Source organism: Erpetoichthys calabaricus, chromosome 6 (assembly GCF_900747795.2).
Source record: "Erpetoichthys calabaricus chromosome 6, fErpCal1.3, whole genome shotgun sequence".
NCBI lineage: Eukaryota > Metazoa > Chordata > Cladistia > Polypteriformes > Polypteridae > Erpetoichthys > Erpetoichthys calabaricus.
Genome location: NC_041399.2, coordinates 117,634,535 through 117,662,201, shown reverse-complemented (window position 1 = coordinate 117,662,201; position 27,667 = coordinate 117,634,535). Strand labels below are relative to the sequence as shown.

The 27,667-nt window shown below is 37.4% G+C and overlaps 1 protein-coding gene across 2 annotated transcripts in view; it reads right to left on the bottom strand.

Annotated features, from left to right (window-relative positions):
* agap3 (ArfGAP with GTPase domain, ankyrin repeat and PH domain 3) overlaps positions 1–27,667 on the bottom strand; it is a 1,735,421-nt gene that overhangs the window by 256,564 nt on the left and 1,451,190 nt on the right. For both annotated transcript variants that reach the window (XM_028803882.2, XM_028803880.2), the window contains exon 9: positions 23,445–23,528. In XM_028803882.2, the coding sequence (XP_028659715.1) occupies positions 23,445–23,528 (84 nt within the window). The remainder of the gene's footprint in view (positions 1–23,444; positions 23,529–27,667) is intronic.

Sequence of the window (27,667 nt, the reverse complement as noted above, 5' to 3'; positions counted from 1 at the left end):
GAGCAAGAATTTATCTATACATAATGAAATCTCTAACCATACACTGTATATGCGTGTATATTCATTTGACTTGGATTTTTCTAAATCGTAAGAAATGTTAATGAAAATGCTCTGATCATTTACCTATTTCACCTGCAAAAGTGAAGATTGCTGCCACAAATAATGTTTCAGTAAAGAAAGTTTACAACTTGAAATAATGTATTTAAATATAAGACTACAAAGGAAGTATCCTCAAAGAAATCCTGTTTGACAAGACAGAAATATCTGTACACTAGAGCAGAGGACTAAAATCATGAGAGGTTGCTTTCTGTCGGAAAGATATCAAAGGTGGTTTTAAAGGCAGAGAAACAAAAGAACTCCCACACAATAGCAAAGCACTCACTGCCCTTTAGTACTGGCTACATTGTCTTCATCAGAGGAGAAAAGAAATAGCGTGTAATTTGCCTCATAGGGGGTAATTATGCTTGCACATCTAGGAATCCTCTGATTTCAGCATGCATTTGGCTGGGCTGTTTTGGAGCAATCAGCCTCCCTTGCTTTAGTCTCTTAATTGGATTTGAACTGTCCTTATCTCACCCTTTGCCTGTAAAGCTCCTAATCTTTTGTTTGTTTAAATGATGGGGGGTGGGGGGTGGGAGAATGTGTCCTTTGAGCCACAACTTCTAATTCAATTAGATAGGGAAAGGCAGCTTTAAATGTTTTTACTAGATTTAAATATTTAACAGCCCAGAAGCTGACCTCTGGGCCACCTCTCTTTCAAACACAGTCACTATTTGAAGTATCTTCAGTTTAGTGCTTTTGCATTTTTAAAACCTGTTGCTGCCTTAAATACTTACATATGCATTGTGTAGAGTGTTCTTCGTGGTACTTATTTTGACCTTTTAAGCCTGATGACTTGAAAGAAAAGCAGAAAAAGGTCCTTTACTTACCCAAATTGACTAAACAAAAGAAGACACTGAAAAAGTCAAAAGCAAAGCAGAAGAATGAAACATCAAATTGTGACATTTTTATAGGGTGTAGCTAATCTTTTTTCACTTTTAGTCTGACCTGCTTTAATTGGATGGGTGTGAATTAAATTTAACAATACAGGTTTACAAGGAACTGAGCAGATCTGTAACAAAAGGAAATTTTCTTTAAAGTCTGCTAAATAAGTTAATAATCATCTTTATAAAGATATCCACTGTATTAGAACCCTACCTAGAAAGTGTATTTTTTTTCTTTTGTTAGTTAGACTTTGGTTAATAACTTGAATGCTTTTTATATTATGTCACACTAACTAGTTACAATTTGATAAGTGAATATTATGCCATGTCAGATTATAAAAGATCACCTACACACAATGATAATGATAGATTACAGAAACCAGCTATAGTCAAAGTTTGCAGTAAATAAAATACAACATATTTGACAATATTCAGTCTCCTTATTTAACAAGACATACCACTGAACTACAGGATAACAACTTATCAATTCTCAACCCAAAATTTAAAAAATACCAAATTATCACAGACAGAATGCTAATATTTTTCTAAAGCTAAATTTCTGTCATTATATACTGTAATGTCATTTTCAAACATGCTTAAACCAATTTGGAGTATGTGGGGGGTTGAGTCAATAATAGCTAATTTTGGTGCAATCAGGAAACAGTCCTGGACAGGGTGATGGCCATATTTTGACAGAGGAATATAAAATGTGCAACTGCTCAAATTACTGAAAAATGTAAGCAACTGAAGAAATCCCCGTCAGACACTAACATGGTATTTATAGTATACATAAGAAATGATTATCATTTTTATTTGGGGGCAAACATTACTTCATATCTGAAAACTAATCATACACATAAACAACATCTAACTAAAAATACATAAATCTTTATAAACTAATTTTTTCCACCCCAAATGTCTTTATGTTTAAAACCTGGTGTAATACAAACTTAATGTAAAGGTATAAATGAAACTCAAAACAAACAAGTTGTTTAAGGGGTCCCAACAAAACAAAGTCAGTTATGCTCACCAAATAATTGAAGTGGGCAGGTTTGAGTTTCTTGTAAGATGTTACTTGTACTTAAATGTCTCTGTGATGACTGTCTTGATGGAACAAGCAGCATACTCTTTGTACTCTTTTCTGTTGCAGCTGCTATTTGTATGTGATCTTTTACTTCACTAACGTTTAACTTCAGGCTCTCCTGTTTTTCACCTTTCTTATATATGTGGCCACAGTAAGATACAGTATACATTAAGATACTTATGGACATATTCACTAGACCTCAATGGAACACTTACAGTCTTTTAGCTCCAATTCCATACAATTTAATGTCATGAAATTATAACTGAACTTACTGTTGGCTCGTGTACTGCATAAGCTTTCAAAAGAAAGTTACTGTGTCTCATAACATAAACGTTGCTTATAACCATAAAAGGACCACTATATCTTCAAAGTTGCACTTTGCATCTATTCCTTTTCATTCTATGTGATACAAAATATTTTCAAGTGGTGCCACAGCTGCTTGTAGCATTCTGGCTATTCTTTTTCAAGTAGTTATTTTGTGGCTAATTACTTTAACACCCATCACGCCAGTTATTTTACCTTATGTAATGCGTAAGTGTATACCTAAAGCATGGTTTGTGTTCTTTACTTACAAGAACACAAAGTGTACCAGTCATGACTTATATAACCTTTACACTTATCAACAATTAACTTTACTGTAAAACATCTGTTTACTAAACTAATTTAATCTTGATATTCATGTGATAAAAACAAGGTCATTCAAGTATGTTTCAGTTGGGTAAAACTGCTGTTAAAAAAAAAACTAATTAAATAAAATAATATGATATCAGATTGATATGGGTATTATAAATAGGTTTGCCTGCTTTAGGAATGTTATGTGCCAAGCTACCCTAGCCCACTGAAATTATCATCATACAATCTGCAATGTGAAAAGATCATAAATTGCTTACTGTAACATGGGTTTTTAAGATGACGTGTTACAACCAGTGTTCCCTGTGAGATGCGCGTGTGAGAAATCGATGATACATTTTACGAGCTTCGCTCAAAAAAAAATACACAATTTTCCAACAAGATTAAACTACAAATATTAAACTAAATAAATTACTGACCGCATTTATTCAAGTTTCAAACAAAATTACAGAAAGTCAAACAATTTACGCTGTTGTTTCTTTGACACTTCTGTTGATGTTTCTTTGTCATTTTAACCATGTCTAAATACAAAGCCCAAGAAAGTTCAATTAGTATATCAAAGAAACCGTGGTTGGGGTTTAAAATGGAGTGGATGACGGAATGTTTTTTTTTAAAACTGACTTACTGCATAGTACTGGCAACATGTGCTTCTGGGTGAAATTTTTAACTACTCAAAGAAGGATGGTGTAATTTACAAAATTACTTTTAATGAATCGACCTTATGGAAGGCATGGAGCAACTGGAAAGTGGAGCATCTCAAACTACATTTGAGCCAGAAATCTTATATTGATTCAGTCACAAAACTTAAAAATCAATCAAAACGGTTTGTTAAAAGAACATTGACAGAATCGTAAAGACAGAGAAGAACCTGAACAGCAAAAACAGCACCAGAAAATTAGAAATTTTTAATAGATAATGTTTTGTTGGCTGTGAAAATATATTCTTGTATGTTGGCAGTCCAGGGTATTCATGATCAAGTTGCCAAATACATGAAAACACCTAATAATTGGCCAAATAATGTTCTCTGTTGAAGAAAGACCATAACTCCTTTCAAAAAGATCTTTATAAACCATATCCAGAGTTCATGATACTGATTAAGGAAATATTAGAAATAGGAACTGTAAAAACATTTTTAGATATAGTGACATTTATTAAACAACAAGATCATTTCAAGGAGTTACTTTTATTTTGGGGGATTTGTGGAACATTCCAGGCCACAAGTAAAAGAGGACTTTGTCTAATAAACAAAATAAAAACAAAATCTAGAATCTATCAGTAAGATATTGAGCGTTTGGAAGGCTTGATGAAAATTAAACTCTTTTTAAATGGCACAATAATTTGTGAACAAGTTAAATATACTCCAACATTTTTAAAACTTTTAGCCAAATTAATGAACTATTTTTAATAACCCAGGGGATTTAAGAATTTCATTATGTCAATAATATTCATTCTTTTTCTGTCTCTCTCTCTCTTTCGTTTTCCAGTTTTGATTTGAGGTCAAGGCAAGCAATAACAATAAAAATTGGCTAAATTTCAGAAAAAAATTAATCATAAAGTGCACTATAAACATTTCCCATTCAATCAGAAGGTACTGTCCAAACATCTCCCAATGACAGCATTGATAGTGCAATATGGGGAAAACACCACAGCAGCAACATAAGAAACCTACTCAAATTCCATAACTAATTTGACATAAACCTAAAGGCTAAGATCTGATGAATTTTGGTTTGCTATAGTCAACATGAAGTTCATTATGCATCATTGATTCAATACCTTACCTTATAACTTCTTATTGCTTATTGTTTTTTCCAATACATAAATAACAAGAAGAATAAAAGGGTTAAGAAAAAATGTCAGCTTTAAAATACTGAATTCTACATGAGACACTAATTGTTTTTTAAAAGAAGGGTTTGTTTTCAAGGTGCATATTAATTATCTTACAATTTATTCTTGTCCTAATTCCTAAACCAATTAAAAATTATTCCATCAATTTGTCCCTTGAGGATAACAAACTTAATTCATCAATCAAACAAAATAATGAAAGGGGCTATGTCACCTTGCAGTAGTTAAGAACATTCAAACCAAAACAAAGAATTGTACTTTTAATTAAAGATATTGAACTCATAAATCATATGTTACTGCTTGGACTTCTGTCTAATTTGCTTGAATAACATAAAAACCAAAACTATAAAAAGTCATATTAATTAGAGCTATGTGTGCTGAGAAGTTAGTGGGTAGTCCACGAATAAACTGGAATGTTGCAAGCAACTTAGACTGGGAGCATGAGGGTTAGGATAACATTACTTTCACTTAAAATCTCAATATTAAAAGATGCTGCATATAAAATTAATTTTGAACAACGTTTTTGGCATCAACAAAGCAAATTTGGTTTGTCCAAGGTGGATTTTTAATTTTAATTCATTGTAGTTTGAGTGTAGTTCGAGAACTCGACTGTCTTTTGTTACATACAACCAAAAGGTTACTTGACTTTAAATGTGGAAACCTTTATGGGTGGTACTAAATCCGTACAATTTTAACTGTTGTTTTCCAGGTGCCCAGAATGTCCTTCTGTAAATTATATCTTTTACATTGTAGAATGGTGGAGCAGTGTTTAGCATTGCTTCCTCAATAAATCAGTCTTGAGAGTTTGAATCCTCCACCCAGTTGTTGTTTTCTGTGGAGATGGCAGATGGCATGTTTTCTCTATGTCTGATTGATTTTACCTCTGTGTAGTCTGTGTTTCTTCCCATATTCACAGAGATGTGTTGGTTATTTATTAATGAGTTCAAACTGGCCTCTTGAGAGTTTGTGCATGGGTGTGAATATGTGAACCCTGCAATCGAGTGGCACCCTATCTAGGGCATTTTCTTTCTTAAGGTTTTGCCAAGGATAGGCTTTGCACCCTGGCGAGCCCGAACAGGATTATTTAGGTTGTAGAATATTATGTTTTATTTTAAAGTTTGAGATCTCGAGCCCTGCATTAACTTTGTCTGATATTTCTGAGCAGTTTTTACCTATAGACAAAGTCAAAGGTTTATTGTTCTTAGCAAATACACACTGAGCAACTGGTGAGATATTAGTTTTTACTGGGAGGACAAAGTTTAGAGTTGCACAATCCCACCAAAAAGCTATTCTACCAGCTTGGCAGGTGGTAATGCTACGCACCATGGGGTACATCATTAGAAAACAGGAAATGTTCCTGATGGTCTAGCTGTTCCCATTTTAGTGTTGTTATCTCAGAGGCTGCATAATTGTAGTCTACTGTCTACTACATCAGTGCCCAATGTATAAAGCATCCATGAAGAACACTTCATTAATTAAATGTTGTTTCATTTTTATTTTATCTTGGCTTATTTTGTATTATGTATTTGTTTAATCATTGCATTTACCAAATTACAGATTACTTTCATAAAGCATACTTACAAAGTCATTATTTAAATATGCACTGCGAAACTGCAATAGTTTAAAACTGATCTTATTTAATATTAAAAAAAAAAACATAGATTAAGCCAGTGCATAAATCAACAACAGGTAGAGTGGGATGAAATTAAAGTAACAAAAACAATTGAAATTGCAATATCGCTGTTTTAAAGAAGTACTACTAACAAGTCAAATAGATAGATAGTAAATAAAGTAATATTTCCAGCATTCTACCACTAATGCTCTGTAAGAGGAAGTGGTGGTGTCCCATTGTGGTTCTTAATCTTTATGCAGATATAAAATCAGTGGCATTTTAGTCACATTGGTTTTTTTGTGTGAATCTTAGGCCTATTCTACATTTTGCTACCTAAGCCACCTGCTAAATATTGCTGTAGTCACATTTAACGTCATGGCACTTCCTTCTATCATAATAATAGAGACGTAAATAAGTTCAGATTTACCAAAATAATGGAAAGTGGTAACATAGACCTAAGCCCACATTGCATCTTTAAGTAATCTAGAAATAAAGAAATTTAAACACTGGTGATGCTACCTAAAGAGTATGAACCTCTTGTTCATACTGTTTAACACTGGTCATGTTGCTTTTAAATGAGCAGTGTGACAAGCTCTCAGACAATGTAAATCATACAGTTGCAACAATAACAGCCTGGCTAAAACAAAGTGATGCAGGATGTTCTATGGCATAAACAGTGTTGCTGTTTTCATCCTGCACAGCTGTGATTCTGAAAAGCAGGGAGGGATCATGTCTGAACCACATTACACCGACTTAATAAAATATGGCAAACAGCTGCACTCTTTTTTATTTTTATTTATTTTTTTTTTTAGAAAAAGAGCCCCTAGGATTTAATGGCTCTAGGGCACTGGCCCTAGAACAGTAGGGTAGGTAATAGGAATTTTCATTCTTTTCAGCAAATTGTGATTGATTACTGTTGAGCTGTCTGGGTTTCATCATTAAAGCATATAGATTCCAGTTATTTGCATAATGAGATGTTCTCCCTTTGCCACATAATGCAATCGTTTGAATTGAGGACTTTTGCTCAAAGTCATTTCCATTTCAAAACGGCTTACCATCTTGTGATCCAGTCAAGGAAAAGACTGGAAGAGGAATCTTATAATACAATGATACTTCAATTGTGCACAGTCAATGACATAAGAGCTTTTAACAACAAAGCTTCTGAAGTTGGCTGAAATATTTATTATTTTTGGAGACATCAGAGGGAAATGCTTCATTTTTCCATAATTCAACATGATTCAATTTGTTAGTCCGAAGGATATTTCTCTACATTACAATTTTCCAATGACAGTTATTTGTTTTAATTGTTATTATTATTCATTGTTATTCACAACCAAAAAAGACATCAATCAAGACAGACTTTTCACATGGTGGAGGGACAGCATTTTGTTTTTGCAATTTTTTCCATAAAATAGGCCTTTTTAACTACCAGGATACAGAAGGCCTGAAAAAAAACTAAACAAATATTAAAGTACTGTGTAGAACAATCCATTTTATCTTCAGAGAAATAAAGATACAAAGTCAAATGAAGACTATTGCAGACATATATGAAGGAATGTTGGGTGGAATACTGACTTAACTGGCACATCAAACCAAAGAATCGGAGCAAGTATACCATTATCTAGAGAAAATATATTCATTTCAATAAAAACAGTAACAATTAAAAAAAGTAAGATGTTGGTTCAGTATTACATCCTAAATTATTTTTGTTGTAACTTTTTGTATTATTTGATAAAGTAAAAGGTGTAAGCAAAAATGTTTAACTGTTTCATCCAGTTTCAAAATCTCATTATTTTTTTGCTTTCACTCAGCACCCTCTATCTCCCTCATATGTTATAATAAAAATAAACCTCCCAATTTAAAATTAAAAAGCTCTGATCATGCTTTGTTTACACTATAGTATCTTTAAATAAAAATTCAATATGTATATTCGCTACAGCAAATGGGACATTTACGGTTCTATCAGTATTATGTTTACTTACAACTATACACTAATCAAAAAAATAAAAAATAGATTATCAGTTAAACTTTAGACATGTTAAATGAATTTTTCATAACAAAATGATAATTGGAGAGGATGTTTAATGCGGTATGTTGCATAAAAACACTGTGTATATAGGCAACTACAGCTAGTCAAATGTTAACTATTTTTGACTGTCAAGGCAAGTATGGTCAAAAAAACAACATTCAAAAAATAACATTGATGAAATAATAAATTATCTTGTTTCCCTATACCAAGGAAATTAACAGTAAGGAGGAGTTAGAATTGTTTTATTGTTGTTTTTGTGATCAAATATTTATTGAAGTTTAAATAACATTAACTAGGAATAAAAATAATGACACCAACAGGTCCCTCATAAAATAAAGAGTCAAAAGAAAATAATTGTAAAGGTAGTAATAACAGTAAAAATACAACCCTGCTGACACACAGAGAAATTTGTCCTGTTAAAAAGGCAAAAAAAACTGGCCTGAGCAAAATCTATTAGGGAAACACAGCCTAAAAGCCTGACCCCACCAAGCCAGGTTTTAAGAAAAAGAATGAGGAGAACAGCAGCAGCCACTGGCCATCCAAAACCTTGCCTGTTGTTTGTGTTTATTTTTTTTTCTTTTTCATTCATTGGATTTGGTCCTCAACAGAGAACCATCTATTGGCTCTGTAGTCCTAGTGGAAGCCTTCATCACTCCAGTAGGGAATGACGATTAGGACAAACATTCTGCCCAGTCTGAAACTAGGGTGGTAAATCATTTTTGGTTTTCTATGCCAGTTATGGATAATCCATGACAAACACCACATTCAGATACAAGGATGCTCTAAAGTGTGCCTGATAAAATTATACCTTGGGCTTTATGTAATACATCAACTTTCCAAGTGTGTTTTCTGACTTGAAGGCTTTTGTTCAGAATATTCAGGACACTGATACTGAGATAATGAGCTGTCAACTAATAACCACTAGGTTGTGAGCTGTCTCATAAATGGAATGCCTGGCTGAAAACACATGGATAGTCCAAAAGGGATAATGAAGGTTTACTGGGAACATCTAGCAAACACCTGTTTGGAATGATTTCAGCTCCTTTGCATCTTAGAATATGTCAGGGCCATGGCCTCTGAGTAGACCCAGATCAAGGCCTCAGTAGAGGACATAAAAGCAAAAGAGATGTAGCCATAAGGTTGTAGGTGTTACTGCAAGTACACTCAGCTGGTGGGCACCAGTGGTAAGGTAAACTGTCAGGTTCAGGAAAAAAAAAGGATTCTGTGCAGTGTTAGCAGTTATGTCTCTAAGTTTGACTGAGAACTACCAGTAAGCCAAACAGGCAACAAGTACACCATTGAAAAAACAATAGCCTATGTGTGGGTCATGGAGAATGGTTCTAGAAAAACATTTGATGTCTTAAGAAAGGTAGCCGGGACATCACCCAGGATATTCTCCTTAAGTGTTGAAAGTTTTAACTCCAGCTAAGGATATTGCAGAAAAATGGAAAGACCATGTTAAAGAACTTCTAAAACCAATGGAACTGTCATTGATGAAGGAGGCATTGCATTGTGCTTGATCCATAATTGTGAGGTCATACAATGATTAAAAAGCTCTTTATTGGCAGAGATGCAGAGGTGGATGAGATCCAACCAGAAATGCTGAAAGCACTGGATATTGTTTGGGTGTTTTGCCTAATAAGCCTATTCACAGTTGAATGCAAGGTGGGGCAGACTCAAGGTATGGTCCAATTTTTTAAAAAGTGTGTCAATAGGGTTAATCACATTACAGAGATACAGTATCTTTCTCCTCAGTCTCCCTTGGAAACCATATGCCAGGGTACTATAAGGAAGACTCTGATAGAGGACAAATACAGTTGTGCTTGAAAGTTTGTGAACCCTGTAGAATTTTCTATATTTCTGCATAAATATGACCTAAAACATCATCAGATTTTCACTCAAGTCCTAAAAGTAGATAAAGAGAAACCAGTTAACACTAGAATTACCAGAGCCTACGAAAAAACTCGTATATCCGGCCCACCTTAAATCGCTTCTTAAATCCGTTCACACCTCTCCGCCAGCATCCTTTGTCCTCTATATGTGCTGATAAAAGACAAGCTGCCAGCAGCCGGCTATTCCATCCCCCCACCGACTTAGAACGTGAGCGAAGTTCTCCCAGCTCACGCCTTGATTGATTATGTGGGAGTGAAGTGGAGTTTTACAGTGGAAATAAGAGATCATTATTCTAAAGTAATCTGTGTAAACACATTGTTAAAACAGAAACTTTTTCATATTTTAGTAATAAATGTTACAAAATGTAGTAGGCATAAACTATAGAATATATAAAGCCCGAGTTCCAAAGATCAAATAAACACTTTCACAAAAGCTTCAAGAACGATTCAACAGCTTCTGTGGTGTAGCGTGCTAAGACTTGCCTCTTAGGGCAGAGCAGCTTTTCCTTGCCTCACAGACCTGAGTTCGATTCCCCGCTGGGGATGAACTGTTGCTTTTTTTTTTCTTTTCTTTTAAACCTCAAACGGACATAAAATTTATACATTGGTATGCACTGTCAGTTACTGAGATCGTTATATTTTCATGTGGGATGCTCCTTTTCAAATATTTTTTTAACAATTGAGACTGCAATTAACAGGAACAACTGTCCTTATAACTTATTTTTAAGATCCATAACACACAGACAGACAGAGCACTGCGTAATTGAGAGACAGACAGGCACAGAAGTCACTAGATATATAAATAAACAGGGAAGCCACGTGTACTGAAAGAAAAAAAGAACAACATGTGCGTTGTCCCTGACTCTCTAAGAAAGATCGGGGGAGGGGTGATGTTAGAGCGCCTGCCCTTATTCAGTGCAGCTGGGACAACGCACATGTTGTTCTTTTTTTCTTTCAGTACACGTGGCTTCCCTGTTTATTTATATATCTAGTGACTTCTCTGCCTGTCTGTCTCTCAATTACGCAGTGCTCTGTCTGTCTGTGTGTTATGGATCTTAAAAATAAGTTATAAGGACAGTTGTTCCTGTTAATTGCAGTCTCAATTGTTAAAAAAATATTTGAAAAGGAGCATCCCACATGAAAATATAACGATCTCAGTAACTGACAGTGCATACCAATGTATAAATTTTATGTCCGTTTGAGGTTTAAAAGAAAAGAAAAAAAAAGCAACAGTTCATCCCCAGCGGGGAATCGAACTCAGGCCTGTGAGGCAAGGAAAAGCTGCTCTGCGCTAAGAGGCAAATCTTAACGCGCTACGCCACAGAAGCTGTTGAATCGTTCTTGAAGCTTTTGTGAAAGTGTTTATTTGATCTTTGGAACTCGGGCTTTATATATTCTATAGTTTATGCCTACTACATTTTGTAACATTTATTACTAAAATATGAAAAAGTTTCTGTTTTAACAATGTGTTTACACAGATTACTTTAGAATAATGATGTCTTATTTCCACTGTAAAACTCCACTTCACTCCCACATAATCAATCAAGGCGTGAGCTGGGAAAACTTCGCTCACGTTCTAAGTCGGTGGGGGGATGGAATAGCCGGCTGCTGGCAGCTTGTCTTTTATCAGCACATTTAGAGGACAAAGGATGCTGGCGGAGAGGTGTGAACGGATTTAAGAAGCGATTTAAGGTGGGCCGGATATACGAGTTTTTTCGTAGGCTCTGGTAATTCTAGTGTTAAACAAATGAGACAAAAATATTATACTTGGTCATTTATTTATTGAGGAAAATGATCGAATATTACACATTTGTGAGTGGCAAAAGTATGTGAACCTCTAGGATTAGCAGCTAGTTTGAAGGTGAAATTAGAGTCAGGTGTTTTCAATCAATGGGATGACAATCAGGTGTGAGTGGGCACCTTGTGTTATTTAAAGCACAGGGATCTATCAAAGTCTGCTCTTCACAACACATGTTTGTGGAAATGTATCATGGCACGAACAAAGGAGACTTCTGAAGACCTCAGAAAAAGAGTTATTGATGCTCATCAGGCTGGAAAAGGTTACAAAACCATCTCTAAAGATTTTGGACTCCACCACTCCACAGTCAGACAGATTGTGTACAAATGGAGGAAATTCAAGACCACTGTTACCCTCCTCTGGAGTGGTCAACCAACAAAGATCACTCCAAGAGCAAGGCGTGTAATAGTTGGCGAGGTCACAAAGGACCCCAGGGTAACTTCTAAGCAACTGAAGGCCTCTCTCACATTGGCTTATGTTCATGTTCATGAGTCCACCATCAGAAGAACACTGAACCAAAATGGTGTGCATGGCAGGGATGCAAGGAGAAAGCCACTGCTCTCCAAAAAAAAACATGGCTGCTCGTCTGCAGTTTGCTAAAGATCACGTGGACAAACCAGAAGGCTATTGGAAGAATATTTTGTGGACGGATGAGACCAAAATATAACTTTTTGGTTTAAATGAAAAGCGTTATGTTTGGAGAAAGGAAAACACTGCATTCCAGCATAAGACCCTTATCCCATCTGTGAAACATGGTGGTGGTAGTATCATGGTTTAGGCCTGTTTTGCTGCATCTGGGCCAGGACGGCTTGCCTTCATTGATGGAACAATGAATTCTGAATTATATTAGAGAATGCTAAAGGAAAATGTCAGGACATCTGTCCATGAACTGAATCTCAAGAGAAGTTGGGTCATGCAGCAAGACAACGACCCTAAGCACACAAGTCATTCTACCAAAGAATGGTTAAAGAAGAATAAAGTTAATGTTTTGGAATGGCCAAGTCAAAGTCCTGACCTTAATCCAATCGAATTATCAATGCTGTGCAACAGAACTATATTCAGATGAATATCATGCAACTGGGATGAAAATCAGTGCCTTCAAAACTGAGGTCATGTTCGTTTCACACAAAAACGTGCCATATTCTTTTCAGGGAGAGGGTGAGCAGCTGCCCTAAGTGGAGGAGCTCAAGTAACTCAGTGACATTCACAAGCAAGAAAAAGTGATAATCATGAACGTGACCAACGAATCAGTGCAGCTGCAGCAGTAGCAGACCTCCAGATACCGTACCAGACTATGGTGGCAAAGCAGAAGTTAAATCCTTGGACGAAGTTTGCCATTTTCCAGTCAGTCCACATCCCCATTCTCATCCTACGGTCACTTTCTTTGGTTAGTTACTAAGTGGCCAAGATAAAGTTTCTGCACAGAGCTGTTTGGTTCATAAACTTTTCATCATATCACAGGGTATCAATATGAGAGGACCTTGGACTCTAACAATTGCCTCTCCAGATTAAGAGGCTCAGATTATAGTGAGGAAAACAAGGAAACTGGCCTTACAATTTAAATATTATTCTTAAAATCTTTTTTCATGTATTAAGAAACATTCATTTTCTAATGTAAGATAAATAACATTTATATGCATGTTTAATTTGTCTCTCCATCCATTTACTTTAACTGCTTACGCAGGGCAGGGTTGTGGGGCTGCTGGAGCCTATCCTAGGAATAAGCCTGAATTTAGATATGCACATATAATAGAACTAGAGCACACTATATGTCTACACAGCTACTGTATTTAAAGCATAAATCAGTTGTGTACAATTATATCACTTTCAGCATCAAAGTGTTACAAATACCTATATTTTTTGCATCAGCAAAAGTGTTTCAACTCTTTTATGGATTTGGTGACTATGACATTTTTTAAAGAAGAACTTCACTGCATGCAAAATCATATTGAAATATAGATATTATCAGGCACTCAATGTACAAGTCAATATTTCCACTGTAAGCTAGACAAATATGTACCTGACATTCACAGTGCCCCTGACAATATAAAGAAGTAACCTAATGCAGCAAGGAGGATGGAAGGAAAGGTGTAAAGGAAAAACTTGTTTCTTTTCAAAGTGATTAAATGTGGTCTACTATACATTGTGCAAATGAACAACTGAACATATGCACATAGTGAATAGGTGTCAAGTAGTAAAATGGGAAGAAGCTGATTTACAACACATGCAAGACTGCAGATGCATTGTAAGGTCACATAGAAAAGAAGTAAAGGAGGGTGAAAAAGTACTCTGTGAAATGCTTAAAACCTAGTGGATATGGCCTCCTATATGGAGGTAATGCCAAAAGCAGCATCTTAAGACAAGACGACTGAGGTGACTACAACACTGAGCGAAGGCAAAGCCATTATAGTGGATGAAATGTAAACAGAAATGCTGAAAGCAATGGATACTGCAGTTATATAGTTAACACACCTTTGCTGTGCTGGGTGGAAAGTGGGGACAGTGCCTCAGGACTGATACATACTGTGTTCCGGTGATTAAATGCCTAAGGGATTAAGTGGGAATAAAACACAGAGTGTGGGGTTAATTCATTGTACTAATGCCTCTTCTCCCTCGCCTGCAAACCTCCAGAAGACAGATGCGCCTAATTCTCCTCCCACTTCCGGCAGCATTTCACAACCTTGTTGACCTCACTTCCGCCCAAAGACACACGTCTTCCTTTCCCTTAACTATAAAGCTGGACCACTTTTCTTAAGTTTCAGTCTATGTTATGTCTTGGTGCTTTGTAACTACTCATTGTTTCACTTATTATTTTTTTTGCAAAACCGACCCTATACGGGGTGGAATCCCCAAACTTTCATATTGTTTCTTGTCTCTTATTACAATGTAATAAAGTCAAAAAAATGTATGTCAGCAGATGATGTAAAAGAGGAATAACAGTTTTGATTGCATAAGCAAAAATTTTTTAAAAAACTGAGAGCAACAATCTGTCCATCCATTTTATAATCCCGCTCTCTTAAAGGAGTTACAAGAAGCTCTAGACTTTCCCAAAAGCAAAGCAACAATAAGGCAAAATGGAACATCACTGCGGAGCTAAACTGCAAATACAACCATACATTGATACTAAAACCATGTTAACACACAACTGCCAAATGACTTTATAGCAGTATGGACTGCAGAAAAAAATCAGTGTAGTGAGATAACCAATGCTAAAAAGGAGACAATATGCAAACTTCATAGAGAGGGTGATTCAGTCTGACAAGCCTTGTGAGTACAGTATTTAGGCAGTCTGGTAACTCAGAGCAAATGTTCTTTCACTTTAGTCAGCACGGTGGTGGCTAGGGCTACGTTCTCCAGTTCTCCACATATACACATATATATACACACATACATATACATATATACACATATACATAAACACATATATACACATATACATATACATGAGGCCTAGGGTGTCCTGGTGCCAAGTGCACATATGAACACCCCTATGCTTGAACATGGTGTTCGTTATGGACAATCCGTGACGAGCAAAGAAGTCCAATAACAAAACACCACTCAGGTTCAGATCAGGGGGGCCATTCCTCCCAATCACGCCCTTCCAGGTCTCACTGTCATTGCCCACGTGAGCATTGAAGTCTCCCAGCAGTACAAGGGAGTCCCCAGATGGTATGCCCTCTAGCACACCCTCCAGGGACTCCAAAAAGGGTGGGTACTCCGAACTGCTGTTCGGCGCATACCCACAAACAACAGTTAGGACCCGTCCCCCCCACCCGAAGGCGGAGGGAGGCTACCCTCTCGTCTACCGGGGTAAACCCCAATGAACAGGCTCCAAGTCGGGGGGCAATAAGTATACCCACACCTGCTCGGCGCCTCTCACCGGGGGCAACTCCAGAGTGGTAAAGAGTCCAGCCCCTCTCAAGGAGATTGGTTCCAGAGTCCAAGCTGTGCGTCGAGGTGAGCCCAACTATATCTAGCCGGAACCTCTCAACCTCACGCACAAGCTCAGGCTCCGTCCCCTTCAGAGAGGTGACATTCCACGTCCCAAGAGCCAGCTTCTGTAGCCGAGGATCGGACCGCCAAGGTCCCTGCCTTCGGCCACCACCCAACTCACACTGCACCCGACCTTCTTGGCCCCTCCCATAGGTGGTGAGCCCATGGGAAGATACATGTCTTGGACACTCGGGTGAAGAGAGGGGCGGAGCTATCAACTGATCACCACCTGGTGGTGAACTGGCTTCGATGGTGGGGGAGGATGCCGGTCAGGCCTGGTACGCCCAAACGTGTTTGTGAGGGTCTGCTGGGAACGTCTGGCAGAGCCCCCTGTCAGAAGTAGCTTCAACTCCCACCTCCGGCAAGACTTTGACCATGTCCCGAGGGAGGTGGGGGACATTGAGTCCGAATGGGCCATGTTCCGTGCCTCTATTGTTGAGGCGGCTGACCGGAGCTCTGGCCGTAAGGTGGTCGGTGCCTGTCGTGGCGGCAATCCCCGAACCCGTTGGTGGACACCAGCGGTGAGGGATGCCGTCAAGCTGAAGAAGGAGTCCTACCGGTCCCTTTTGTCCTGTGGGACTCTGGAGGCAGCTAATAGGTACCGGCAGGCCAAGCGGAATGCAGCTTCGGTGGTTGCTGAGGCAAAAACTCGGGCATGGGAGGAGTTTGGGGAGGCCATGGAGAACGACTTTCGGACGGCTTCGAGGAGATTCTGGTCCACCGTCCGGCGTCTCAGGAGGGGGAAGCAGTGCAGTGTCAACACTGTATATGGTGGGGATGGTGCGCTGCTGACCTCGACTCGGGACGTTGTGGGTCGGTGGGGGGAGTACTTCGAAGACCTCCTCAATCCCAATAACATGCCTTCCAATGAGGAAGCAGAGCCTGGGGACTCGGAGGTGGGCTCCCCCATCTCTGGGACTGAGGTCACCGAGGTGGTCAAAAAACTCCTTGGTGGCAGGGCCCCGGGGGTGGATGAGATACGCCCGGAGTTCCTCAAGGTTCTGGATGTTGTAGGACTGTCTTGGTTGACACGCCTCTGCAACATCGCATGGACATCAGGGACAGTGCCTCTGGATTAGGAGACCGGGGTGGTGGTCCCCCTCTTTAAGAAGGGGGACCGGAGGGTGTGTTCCAACTACAGAGGGATCACACTCCTCAGCCTCCCTGGAAAAGTCTATTCGGGGGTTCTGGAGAGAAGGGTCCGTCGGATAGTCGAACCTCGGATTCAGGAGGAACAGTGTGGTTTTCGTCCTGGTCGTGGAACAGTGGACCAGCTCTACATCCTTAGCAGAGTCCTGGAGGGTGCATGGGAGTTCGCCCAACCAGTCTACATGTGTTTTGTGGACTTGGAAAAGGCGTTCGACCATGTTCCTCGGGGAATCCTGTGGGGTGTGGTCCAGGAGTATGGAGTACCGGACCCCCTGATAAGGGCGGTTCTGTCCCTGTACAACCGGTGTCAGAGCTTGGTCCGCATTGCCGGCAGTAAGTCAAACCCGTTTCCAGTGAGAGTTGGACTCTGCCAGGGCTGCCCTTTGTCACCAATTCTGTTCATAACTTTTATGGACAGAATTTCTAGGCGCAGCCAGGGTGTTGAGGGGGTCTGGTTTGGTGGACTCAGGATTGGGTCACTGCTTTTTGCAGATGATGTTGTCCTGTTTGCTTCATCAGGCCGTGATCTTCAGCTCTCTCTGGATCGGCTCGCAGCTGAGTGTGAAGCGGCTGGAATGGGAATCAGCACCTCCAAATCCGAGACCATGGTCCTCAGCCGGAAAAGGGTGGAGTGCCCTCTCAGGGTTGGGAGCGAGATCCTGCCTCAAGTGGAGGAGTTCAAGTATCTTGCGGTCTTGTTCACGAGTGAGGGAAGAATGGAGCGTGAGATCGACAGGCGGATCAGTGCGGCGTCCGCAGTGATGCGGGCTCTGCATCGGTCTGTCGTGGTGAAAAAGGAGCTGAGCCGTAAGGCAAAGCTCTCAATTTACCAGTCGATCTATGTTCCTACCCTCACCTATGGTCATGAGCTAAGGGTAGTGACCGAAAGAACGAGATCGCGAATACAAGCGGCTGAAATGAGTTTCCTCCGCAGGGTGTCTGGGCTCTCCCTTAAAGATAGGGTGAGAAGCTCAGTCATCCGGGAGGGGCTCAGAGTAGAGCTGCTGCTCCTCCGCATTGAGAGGAGTCAGATGAGGTGGCTCGGGCATCTGATTAGGATGCCTCCTGGACGCCTCCCTGGTGAGGTGTTCCGGGCACGCCCAACCGGGAGGAGGCCCTGGGGAAGACCCAGGACACGCTGGAGGGACTATGTCTCCTGGCTGACCTGGGAACGCCTCGGGATTCTCCCGGAAGAGCTAGACCAAGTGGCCGGGGAGAGGGAAGTCTGGGCATCTCTGCTCAAGCTGCTACCCCCGCAACCCGACCTCGGATAAGCGGAAGAGAATGGATGGATGGATGGATGGATATACATACATACATACATATATACATATACATACATACATATACTGTATATATACATTTATATATACATACATACATATATATATATCCATATACATACAAATATATATATATATATATATATATATATACTAGCAAAATACCCGCGCTTCGCAGCGGAGAAGTACTGTGTTAAAGAGGTTATCAAAAAAAAAAAGGAAACATTTTAAAAATAACGTAACATGATTGTCAATGTAATTGTGTTGTCATTGTTAAGAGTGTTGCTGTCTTTTATATATATAATATACACACACACACACACATAAACATATATATACATATACATATATATACATATACACATCTACATATACATATATATACATATACACATCCACATATACATATATATACATACAAATTTACATATCTACATATATATATATATATATATATATATATATATATATATATATATATAGATATAAATACATACATTCACATATATACATACATACATTCACATATATACATACATACATTCACATATATATATATATATATATATATATATATATATATATATATATATATATATATATATATATATATATATATATATAAATACTGTATATATACATATCTACTTATTGGCTCCTGTATTTAGGATATAGCGGGTTGGATAATGGATGGATGGACATCTGTATGCATAGCCCTATTTGCCCATTTTCATTTTTTTTCTTTCTTCAGTAATATTTCAGTAAACCCGGAGCTTGTCAGTTCAAATCCTGGTACTGACACCACTGTGTGACCCTGAGGAAGTCACTTCACCTACCTGCCTGTGCTGCAAAAAACAAAAGTAATGTAACAAATTGTACCTCAGATGTTGCAAGTTGCTGGAATAAAGGCATAAGTAAAATAGATAAATAAGTATTATACACATAGGAACTATTCATTTATTTTCAGTTAAGTCATCTGCAGCAAACCTTTATAAATGAGGGTTTCTCATTTTTAGATAGTGCAAACTGTTTCTTCTTCATTGACGTTTTCTCTTGGAGAGCTTTTTTCATTTCATTGAAAATTAAAGCAACAGCTGCCAAAATATGTAGCTTTCTTATTAATTTTTCAACATGGTGTAAAATAAATTTATAAAGTAACATAAAAGGTTTAAATACTGGTTATCCTTTTACACTAAAATATTACTAAAGAGATACAAAAAAAGTAAAATGGATATGTTCTTTTTCTTTAACCCCTTCACCGCCCTCTGCCGGATATATCCGGCACCGCTGTTTTAATGCTAACGCCATACTGCCGGAATTATCCGGCACATTTGCCTGTGGTTATATGAATGCCTGTCAAGTAGTATAACTGACGGTTTGGCGTGGGTATTATTACTACGTTGTATTTCGACAAGTCTGTGGTTGTTTTGGCCGGTCATGTGACGTGATTCGCATGTAACAGCTGTGAATATGGCGAAACGTAAACTGACTTCAAGTGAGGCTTTGCAGGCGATTTTGGACAGTTCTGATCATGATTGTAGCAGTTCTGAAGAAGATTTTAGCGACAGTGATGAGCAGCAACGTGCGCTGCATGATACTGTGAATGAAGACGCATCGGATGACGGCGCTGAGTGGGTGTATCCCCAGCATCTCAGCTGGGCTGCTGCCCGTGGTGAACTACCTTTTCTGCATTCGTTTGAGGGAACGTGTGGCTTTATTGTTGATGTAAACAATTACACTGCTGAGCAGTTTTATGAGCTGTTTGTGTCACCTGATTTGATCAGACATTTTGTTCATCAGACAAATCTGTATGCAGCACAGTTTATTGAGAAAAATCCCAATTTACCTTCACATTCCCGTGTTCGTGCTTGGTTTGACACTGATGAAAACAAAATGAAAAAATTCATTGGGATTTTGATGTTGATGGGAATAATCAGAAAACCAGATATTGAGATGTACTGGTCTACAGATCCTATGTATGCAACACCTATTTTTGCAGCTGTCATGACACGTAACCGATTCTCTTTGCTGCTGAAATTCTTTCATTTGAATGACAACAGAAACGAGCCAGATAAGAAAGATCCAAACCACGACCACTTGTTCAAGCTACGTCCTTTGATTGATCATTTATTTGAAGCATTTCAGTTGCCCTACATGCCAGGACCGTCAGTTGCAGTTGATGAAAGTTTATTGTCGTGGAAGGGCCGCTTACAGTTTCGACAGTATCTACCATTGAAAAGGGCACGGTTTGGTATCAAGATGTTTTGCTTAGCTGAGAATTCAGGTTACATTTATAGATTTCGTGTATACACTGGCAACTTGCACAACATTTAGTGGTCAATACTGCTTGAATAAATGTAAAAAATGTAAAAAAAATGTAAAAAAGTAAAAAAACAAAAATTGTTCAGATTTCGCCTGGCTTGGGGAATATTTAGGGAGTTGGCGGTTAAAGGGTTAAGGAGATTAAATATTACTGAAGAAAGAAAAAAAAAATTAAACAGCCAAATGGGGCTATGCATACGAACTTAAAAGGTTTAAATAAAACAGAAATATATATTTTATTTTTACTTGCTTAACTTGTGGAGGGTGTATCCTGTAGCAAAGCCCTAACTTTTTTCGTGAAAGCCCGTTTCAGTCAATAAGTCTTAAAAAAACATGTAAAGATATTGACAATAAGCTAAGCAAACCCAGGAAGACATGGAATCGTTTAAATCAAGTATCATTACATCTTCCTTTCTTAAAGAGAAGTAAGGCAGTACTTATAAGCTTACATATTTATATATAGACATACATACATATATATATATATATATATATATATATATATATATATATATATATATATATATATATCTATATCCGAAGCCGTGCAAGCACACTCTTGAGAATGCAACGTATAGTTGTACAGAAGAAAAGCAATCTTGCCTCAAATGAATGGCAACCTTTTGTAGGTCTATGAACTTAATTTAAACTTTAGGTTTACACGGTGCTTTCTTTCCGAAGTACCTGCACTCATGAATATGTCTGTATGTGTCAGTCGGTCAAATCCACGCGCTTCGCACCGGCGAAGTACCGCTTTTAAATTTTTATTAAGAAGAAAACAAAACCTTTTTAAATTGAGGGAAAATATACTAATAACAGTTTGTTAAGGATCTGTTTTTTTGTGAAGCTGCCTTCACTCCAGTGATCACTTCGACCTGACTTGGTGGCCAACTATAAGCGTTACCTGGTAGGTAACCACCCATACAATCAGATTGTGAATCAGACTACGAATGCCGTGAATGTAATTACCCCGATCTACATGTTGTCAAATAAACGAACCACACGCCGTGGCGCAATTTTAGGGGCTTTGCCTGTAGCGCTGACATCCGAGGTTCGATTCCCGTAAGAGAGTGAAGTGAGTGGCTGGTTACCTACCAGGTAACGCTTATGGTTGGCCGGTAAGTGAGGTAACATCAGCCATAGTGCCTTCAGTTGTGAGAAGCAGATCATAGAATGGTTGAAAATAGTTTACTGTCAAATAATGCAAAGAGTACGCGACACGTCTTTCCCCCTTATTCTTGGCTCATCAGGCGTACACACTCACTGCACTTGCTTACGGTAATCGAACCTCGGACGTCGGCGCTAGAGGGGCTTAGCAGCGGTGAAGTATTGCTTTTAAATTTTAATTAAGAACAAAAGAAAACCTCAGAGGTTCGATTCCCATAAGGGAGTGAAGTGAGTGGCTGGTTACCTACCAGGTAACGCTTATGGTTGGCCAGCAAGTGACGTAACATCAGCCACGGTGCCTTCAGTTGTGAGAAGCAGATCATAGAATGATTGAAAATAGTTTTGCATTTACCTTTTTAGTAAAAGGCGAGCTTTTAAGCCTGAGAAATCACCCCGTAAATGCACACGTTTAATTGCACATGTGTTAATATGTATGCTTACACAGTATTAAAAGACAGTGAACAACGTCATTTACCTTTGTTCCCGCGTTTGATAAAAGGCGAGCTTTTAAGCCTGAGAAATCACCCCGTAAATGCACACGTTTAATTGCACATGTGTTAATATGTATGCCTACACAGTATTAAAAGACACTCAAAAATTAACGTCATTTACCTTCGTTCCCGCGTTTGACTCGTGCTGTAAATCTCTTCCTTGTTTTTAGTTCACGTGATTACGTAGGAGGCGTGATGACGCGATACGTGACTCCGCCTCCTCCATTAGAGTATATGGACAAAAAACAGGTTCCAGTTATGACCATTACGCGTAGAATTTCGAAATGAAACCTGCCTAACTTTTGTAAGTAAGCTGTAAGGAATGAGCCTGCCAAATTTCAGCCTTCCACCTACACGGGAAGTTTGAGAATTAGTGATGAGTCAGTCAGTCAGTGAGGGCTTTGCCTTTTATTAATATGTACAGATACATACATACATACATACATACATACATACATATATATATATATATATACACCCACGCTACATATAAATAATTTTGTTGGAACTAGTAAATATTTAGATAATTTTGTATTAGGGCACTATTACAATTCATGAAGAAGGTAAGGTATTTAAAATATAACAAAAATAGTAACAGTAAAAAGTACCTGCTTTATTAAGTAAGAATCAACTAATTATACGGCTATAAATAACAGCTCAAAAGATCAAAACAGTGAAAATTAAGAAACTTACATTTGTTAAAAAATATTTAATTTAATGATTGTGTAACAGTTTCCCCAAAACATTTCCTTCATATTTTTTTTAAATATATTTATTACGTGTGAAAGGAATATTTGGCAGTAAAGCTAATTTTACTGCTAATTCAATGTTGCGCGCATTAGGCATGTTTACATATATTTGGATGAAATGTTATTTGCAAAATAAAAAAGGAAAAACTGCTCAGTGAACCAATTATTTTGGAGTGAATTCCACGGTTGCCACAGGAAGTTTAGCATCAGTGGTTTTTACTTGCAAAAACTTATGTACAATGCCACCATCTACTGGTAACACATTAAGACTGCATCACAGTCTTAATTCTATCTTTGGTAGAAAATAGTACATCAGCTCCTAACTTTTTGTTTTCATTTACTCCAAAACACCCAACAGTTAGATCACACATCATGATTAATCAACATGTAAAAATGCCATCAAGAGAGTAATCTACTAACCTGCTTTATAGGAATTGCTCGCCCACTTCCAATGTTGTCAGTTTTACAGTCAACAGTCTTCGCTGGTTCACTGGCTTTCCGAGACTGCAAAAAAATGAAAAATGTAAAAATTGGTCATACAGCTAAGCCAATTAGTGATTATAAGGACAGAAAGTACAAAAAATAAACTTGGGAAAGGCCCCCCTTAAAAAAAAAAAAAGAAAAAGAAAAAAAAGACCAAAAATAACATACTCAAGCATGCAACACTGAATAAAATACACACATTAGCAAACAAAATAAAAGAAAAAAATGAGTCATGACTCTTTTGAACCTGTAAACCAACCATCCTTTGGCAAAAAAAAAGCCAAAGTACCATTTGAGAACTCTTTTTATTATATACATATACAGTATATTTTTTTTCCTTTTTTGACATGGCTGAGAGAAGAGAGAGTTAGTAAAATGGGGGAAAAATGAATGTTAATGTAGATCACACTGTTATTTTCACCCGAAGGTGTTTGAGGAACTCCATCCTGAAAAAGAAGTTTTCAGATGAGTACAAATGAATAAAATTAGAAAATTAGAAGTTATCACATTACATTCAGTATACAACTTTATTTTGTCAGAGGATAAACATCATTCGATCAATACTGGATACACTGATTAATTATTATGTTACACCCAAAAAGATCAGTAAGGAACCAATTTTTTCTTGCTTTCAATTTTAACTTTATTCCTGGAAAAAAAAGACCCAGATACACACCCATGTACACAAACACAAACACCCACCCCTCACCGCATACATATACTCATACACAAGCAACCCAAAAGAGACAAGACTGAAAACCTGCATGCACCTGAAGAACCACTACAATCATACAGCCAATACAAGACAAATTTTGCAAGAAAATCTGAGAAGGAAATGCACACAATTGGTATACATATTTTAAAATTTTATTTCTTTTCTTCTTTTATACAGACACCATAGAAATAAATCACAGATTCACTTTCAAATATTTAACAATGTGGTCAAACATTGCAGTTCTTCACAAAATAGAGAATGCACAATATATATATTTATAATTTTATACATATATATTTATATATATTTATATAGGATATCTTTCTATTGAATACCATTTTAAATAAAATACAATACAAGATATACAGTCTATGAAGTAGATAAAAGTGCTTTTGTAGCAGTTTTAAAATCCTGGGAACAAGAAAACACATTCACACATTTCAGTGCAGTTTATAAAAGCATGAAGCATTTAGTTTCTTCATTATTATTACACATTGCTCCTATCAAATAAGATTATTTAATATGAAGGCATTCAGGAAATTTAAACCATAAGTTTGAAAAGTGTTGTTTGAACCCTTGCCCATACCCCTTTAACTTCTTTCAATATGTGCTTAAAAAAGATAAATTAAATATTTTGCTAATAATATGTCCATTAAGTCCATTTTATTTATTTTTGGCAAAAGGCAGGGTAACTTTATGATTATGGAAGTCCTGTATAATTATAATACATCCAAGCAGTAATGTACAACAGCAAAGTACAAATGGCTGTTTATTCAGCACAGTTCTGATCGTAGACTCTGGCAATTCCACAGTCTGGTTTGCATTTATGTTTTCTGTTTTTATTGTATTGCAATCTTGCAATTCTGAGGCCGTTGCTATATATTTCTCCAGACTGCGCTGGCCAGTCACTGAGGTGTTAGCTTTAAAGATGAAAAAATCCAAACCAGAAGAAGTCAATGAAAAATGGGAAATTTATGGGGTACAAGGTGCAGTTTTGATGTGTATGTATTAATATTTGATCACCATGCTCTTCTAATTGGGAAGGAGTTGGAAAGCCCTTTTTGTTGAAGAAAGGTTGGAAACAGTAGCACAAATCTGCAAATATTGAAAGAATAAAAGATTTGGCAAGTTAAACCAATCATTATACTTTTTTCAAGGGACATCAAATCTGTCAATGATGAATACATCAGGACAGACGTGTAAAACATGAATTATTGCTAATGAGGCTGAGACAACATGACTTTGTTAAAAGAAGCAACAATGTGGGACAGCCAATGAAAGATGACAGCACAGAAAACAGAAACATTTAGTAGTGAGGTTAAATTAACTTAGCCACCTCAGTTCCTTTGATAACATACATTAACAGATTTTAAAAATATATTCTCTTACTAACATACAAATTATTTGCGCTGAAAAATATTACTAAAAAATTACTTTTAGGAGGTATAATGTAATGTCACCATGGATTACAATCACGCAAATAATTACTATATTGTTTAAAAGTTTTAATTTGGCACCACCTAGTGGCTTTATCTGTCACTACATCACACAAATATACAACATGAAAACAAACAAGGTTAATGGACATGGAAATGAAAGGATGTATGATGGTTTTGATGACAAAACACATTAGGTGAATCATGCCAGTTTAAAAAAAATACAAAATTCTAAAAATACAATTTCCCATTCATGGGTTAGACAAAGATAGATATTTAATAATTTAACAAAACATTTGTATAAGCATTCAAATAAACTCAAAACATACTTTTAACTACATAGCTTAACTTTAAACAAGCATCTGTATAGGCTTCAGCAGCATAAGGTTAAAATTCATGCTATCAACTGTGTAAACTTAAGTTCACTTACAAGAAATAAGACAGGTGGTCTTCAAAATATTAATAAAGTAGGAAAAGGTCTCTTGTGTAATGTACTGTACATCTGAAGTTAAGCATGAAGTTTACAAAAACAGAAGCTATCGCCAAATTCAAAGCCACAAACTGCATGCACTGGCTAGAGCTATGCTATAAAAAACTAGGAGACATAGAATGAGAAACATTATAATCTATCGGATATTTTATTGCTTTTATTACAGCAGGCAAAAAAACAAATTAGGGGGCATTAAATGATTAGTTTGGTGAGGTTAAGAAGTATGAAAACCTCTCATTTTTACTTTATCTAGTATTCACAGATTTAAAAAAATAGCACAAAATTGTTACAGAGGTACATTTTTGGCGATTGTTTTAAAAATCCTCTCACCAAAAAATGAATTAAAGACACAAAGGAAAATGCACAAAAGCCTGCCCTAAAAAGAGAACAATGAGTGTATCTTTGTTTGCTTGTTTGCTTGTTTTAAACACAGAACAAAGCAAATCATTACCTTATCTGTGAACCAGTGCATTTAAAACCATTTGAAAACACTGGAATGATTCAGTTGTGAAGCATCTAGCAAAACAAAAACAAAACAAAACAAAACCCAAAAGGAATAAAAATAATAAAAACAGGGGAATACAGCACCTTAATACAGTCATTCACAATAATCAGTAAAGAATTCAAGTAACAACACACAGATTTTTGCAAATTTTAAAAATGCATTTCTGAGTTAAAAAATATCAAGAGCTTCATGGGATTGATCCATTCATTTATACACATATTTTATTTAATAACAGAAATATTAACAAATGTAAGGGGCGGGAGAGAAGCATAACTATAATAAAACTGACATCATCTATTACTTCTTACAAAAATGTGCTGACACTGCTGCAGAAATCCAAGCAAAAATATTCTCCTACAGAAAAAAGCGGGCAAGTGACTTCCCTGTTTCATTACATTCTTTTTATTTTCCAAGTTGTTTTTTATTTACAAGATTTTCCTTCAAGACAAGGAAAACTTGCCGTGAGTGGGTGGTCGCTGGTCTTTTGCCAGTGTACTGGACCCACTTTTGGCAGGTCCTCAGAAGGTCATGAGTTGAAAATCCTGCTCCGCCTGCCAATCCGGGATCCATACTGGGAATGTGGCATTTTTCGGCATCTCCATCACTTGCAGCAGTAGTGTTTCATTTCCCAGGTTGACAGGGTTAGCCACTACCTAATAGTGGGATGGAAAAAACAGGGGACTAACAAAACATCCTTGTTTGCTAATCCTCCCAGACTGCTGGGCCCACACAAAGGAGAGGAGCCAGCGTCGACAGAATCCTCTGCAGGGGGGAGCTCAAGGCCACTTTGGCCTCGTCTCTCTCCAGCAGGGGGCAATGGTGAAGCAAAGCAAGGATCTTCGAAAATAAGGACGTGATGGATGAGATCAGGGAAAGCTGAGATTTTATTTCAAGTAGACAGTAATATTTCTACTGATAGGAAGAAAATAAATAAAATATAAAATTTACAAAGGGATGTATCATTAATAAATTGTTCCACAGTTAAGTAAAGTATATAATTCTTGACATTAAACA